Source organism: Patiria miniata, unplaced genomic scaffold (genome assembly GCF_015706575.1).
Source record: "Patiria miniata isolate m_02_andy unplaced genomic scaffold, ASM1570657v1 HiC_scaffold_7, whole genome shotgun sequence".
Lineage (NCBI taxonomy): Eukaryota > Metazoa > Echinodermata > Asteroidea > Valvatida > Asterinidae > Patiria > Patiria miniata.
Window position 1 is genome coordinate 29,166,502 of NW_024037074.1, and position 3,824 is coordinate 29,170,325.

At 39.7% G+C, this 3,824-nt stretch overlaps 1 protein-coding gene across 1 annotated transcript; it reads left to right on the forward strand.

The window, feature by feature from the left end:
• Positions 1 to 866: 866 nt before the first annotated feature.
• Positions 867 to 1,774, forward strand: LOC119744885 (complement C1q and tumor necrosis factor-related protein 9-like). Its single transcript, XM_038221077.1, has 2 exons — positions 867 to 1,095; positions 1,201 to 1,774. The coding sequence occupies exons 1-2, from the start codon at positions 867 to 869 to the stop codon at positions 1,692 to 1,694; spliced, it is 723 nt and encodes a 240-aa protein (XP_038077005.1). The 3' UTR covers positions 1,695 to 1,774.
• Positions 1,775 to 3,824: the final 2,050 nt, after the last annotated feature.

The following is a 3,824-nucleotide window of genomic DNA, read 5'->3' on the forward strand; positions in this document are numbered from 1 at the left end:
ATATCGTCACCGGGTTCTCCGGAAAAAAATCCTTTTTGTGTATGCCTACATACAATTTACCAACTTTAAAAAAAAATCAGAGAACTAAAAGAAATAAAATAGAGATACAGATACCAAAGATTGACGACTGACCGTCAATCGTATTGGCGAAAAGAGATTTGAAGAGATTTTTATGTTCACATAGTGATTACGACAATTAACTGGCCAATAATTATAAATAGAAAAAAAATCTGTCTTTTTTTCACTTAGCCACATTAGGCTAAAACATACTGTTTTGCTGGAGGTATTCGGCCAGAAAAATACAGTTCAAATGATAATTTGTCCTTTATTTATCAGTGTGTAATTGTTCCTGTTTTCGAATGATGATTTATCAGTATGAAAAAAAAAAACCTCACAATTTCATTCAAACCCATGATAGCATTATTTCATTCCTTACTCAAGTATAAACGTTACCGGTTTTCCTTGTTATTTTTTTCAGCCCACACCGAACTGCTTGTGATCTCTTCTTGGACCTGATCCTCAAGTCTTCAAGAACGAACCTTCGAGGTCGGTGTGATGATGTTTATTTGATTCTATCATGACCGTGGAAAGGGCGCACCGTCCCCACAAAAATCTGATGTAACTCGGTTTCCTCTCCTAACTTTTATCGGCGGGCAATATAATATCAAGCACAATAATGTGGATTGCCACATTTTCATAAAACACCTTTTCATAAAACTGTAGGCCACTGTCATTACGCCGACCACATTCTCTGAAAAAAAGAATCCTCCAAATTATTATGAAGACATACATGTTTCTTAGCAAACTCTTAACTTTATGTACGATCATTATTTCTTTATTTCTCCTCGATTTTGTTTTCTTCACAGATGAAGATCTGCGTGACCACCATTCTGTCAATCACCCTCCTTCTGGGTAACTCTGTCAAGCTCCGAGCTTCCGTTACTGGGCCGGTACCCTCGGACGGTGATGGTCCTGCGTCTCAGGTGTGTCAGCAGTGCTGCCAGGGACCTGCTGTAATACCCGGCATACCAGGTCTGCCTGGGCCAGTAGGACCGATGGGGCCATACGGTCAGCCGGGGTCAAAAGGCGATGCAGGTCAAAAAGGTGATATTGGACATATTGGCCCTATGGGTGAGGGGGGAGCACCTGGGAACACTGGGTCTAAAGGTGATGATGGGATTGGCCTGCCTGGCAAAATAGGTCCGAGAGGTTCCCCGGGTTTAGTTGGAACAACCGGGGAAACTGGTGTCAAAGGTCAGAAGGGTGAGCCAGGGGAGACACCAGACGACTCCAACCAGCGGGTGGCATTCACCGTGGTGAGGACGAGCAGCTCGGATGAATCTACAAGTTCCGACACCCGTTTGTCATTCCAGCAGACCGAGACGCTTCTGCCGGGTACCAGTTTCGATCTCGAGACCGGCACGTTCACCTGTAGTGTGCCGGGCACATACGTATTTACGTTTTCTGTTCTTAAGTATAGCAACAGCGAAACCCTTTTCATCAATCTTGTTAAAAACGACTACAGGGTGATAACTACCTTTGGTCCATCAAATCAACAAGGTCAGTTGTCTGGGAGCGCGGTAATGGTCCTGCAGCGAGGAGACACGGTGTATCTTACAATGGCCGGTAGGGTGCATAGTGCTTCCACCTCTCACTACACCTCGTTCAGTGGCTTCCTCCTTTTCTCCGTATAAATGTATAATTAAATAAATAAAATAAAATCACAACGCATAAATATACAGGAGCAGTGCTGCATTTTTTTAGTTTCGCTTTCCTTTTTGCCAAAACAGTAAAATGTTCAATGTCATAATAATAAGAAAGATAATTGATTCTTAATACAAAGCATTTTACATTCAAGAATCAAAACTGCAGGTCAAATAAATGACTTTTGAAAAAGAAGGTTTTAGGTGCGATTGAAAAACACTTCAAATTCATTATTTTTTGCTCAAATAACGTGGAAGTCTGCACGGTCACCGTATGCCTTGCCAGGCTTTGGACGAACTTGAGGAAGGTTAAATTGAACCCCATCACAGCTTTTAGTGCGAATGTTAAACGCATGAACTGATATTTACTCTGTGGAGTACCGTAGCGCTGCCCCACCATGGCGGATAAGTTTGAAAATTACCAAAGAATCTTGAATTCATTCCGCACCGTAACCGAGAGCCAACGTAGTTCCTGAAGCATGTGCGTACGACCCTTCCTTCTGCATATATGTTTTTATTTCTTAAACTGATAATCGTATGAAAAACATAAACCGTTACAATAGTCTGTCTGGGAAGTAACAAATGCATTGCATGTATTAAAATATATTGTTGTTGTTAACATATATTGGTGTTTTTTTTTTCATTTGCATTTCGCATACCGTATAAAGCCAGAGTTTAAATGAAGTCTGGTGATATCATTATTTTATTTACCCTCGGAAACTTTTTTATTTTGAAAAAAAAAACCAAGAGTTTCAAATTGCGCCACAGTGAACCAAGAACTCTTAACTTGTGTTAAACACTTTATTTTGTATCCCATGTTATACATGTATAATTGAGTTTTTGTTTCATGTTAAAAGTTGAGTTTGAGAGCTTTCACTATGATGAAATTGTTTACGATTTAATGTAATTGAGTTGATAATGTGACACTATATCAGCAGATTACGCAATTATTATTCTATTATATTTGATTCTAAGAAACATTTTTTTTCCAAGTATACATTTTAGGATGTGTTCCGTTTAACAGCTTAACTAATTTAAGCACAGAAATTAATCATATAACATGTAATCAGTATAGAATATAACTACTCAAAAAGTGTATTTTGAACATTACTTTAATTGAACATTTAGCTTTTAACAATGTGAAAAACCTTGTCCCAATCGTAATACATTCCATCGAATTCCTCTCAATAAAGTAAACTTACAGAGAAATATTGTCGTTGAAATGAACGAGCAAATCATAGTCTGACTTTTACGAACAAAACAATTTCTTATCAAGAACTTAAATCTGTGATTATAGATAACAATTTTATTCCCTTTGATATTACAAATTATTGCAAACAGAGTCAGTTCATTACCTGTATTTTTTTCCCATTTTTGTTTGTTTTGACTTTTAGATTTGGGGATCGGTGTTAATGAAAGGCCGGGTTAACATTGGTTGAGGATGGATGGGGTGGAGGATGAATGATTAGTGGTATCGAGGGGGTTAGGGATTGATGATGAGGGGCGGGGAGCAAAATATGATGCCGATTGTTACTTATCTTTCAATAATTCATGAAGAACAATGAATGGCATTAAGACGATGGTGTGGTCTACTTATCCCACTTACCCCACGGATTCTTAAAATGCTAAAACATGTAGACAGAACAAAATGAGAAATGAAAAATGCTGGATGTCAGGCCCATGTATCTTTGCCCCCCCCCCCTCCCCAACACAACCGGAAGCCCACCGACAGTGTTGTTCTGCATCCGCCTGTGAAGGGCAGGGTGTTCAGGTTGGCTTGGGTTTGAAGGGTGATAGAGATAAGGTGGTTGCGTTTCGAAGATTAATGGGAGATGGGTGAGAATGAGAGGGAGAGCATTGGTGAGAGAGGCTGAATAGGGTGAAAGCTGTACGATTTCCTCATACGCTCATCTTACAACGCCGGGTATATTAGGGCCAGTGTCATCGCCACGTGCATATGGGGGGGGGGGGGGGAATGGATGTGTGCAGGGGCGGGATTTTCGCAAAGGGGTTCATCGGCATAACAAATCTGAAGGGAAATAGTCCGAAAGTCCGAATTTCATTACGTCCGAATTCATTTCTTTTTTTTCTAATTTATATTTTTTTCTCAAGTTTTTAGAA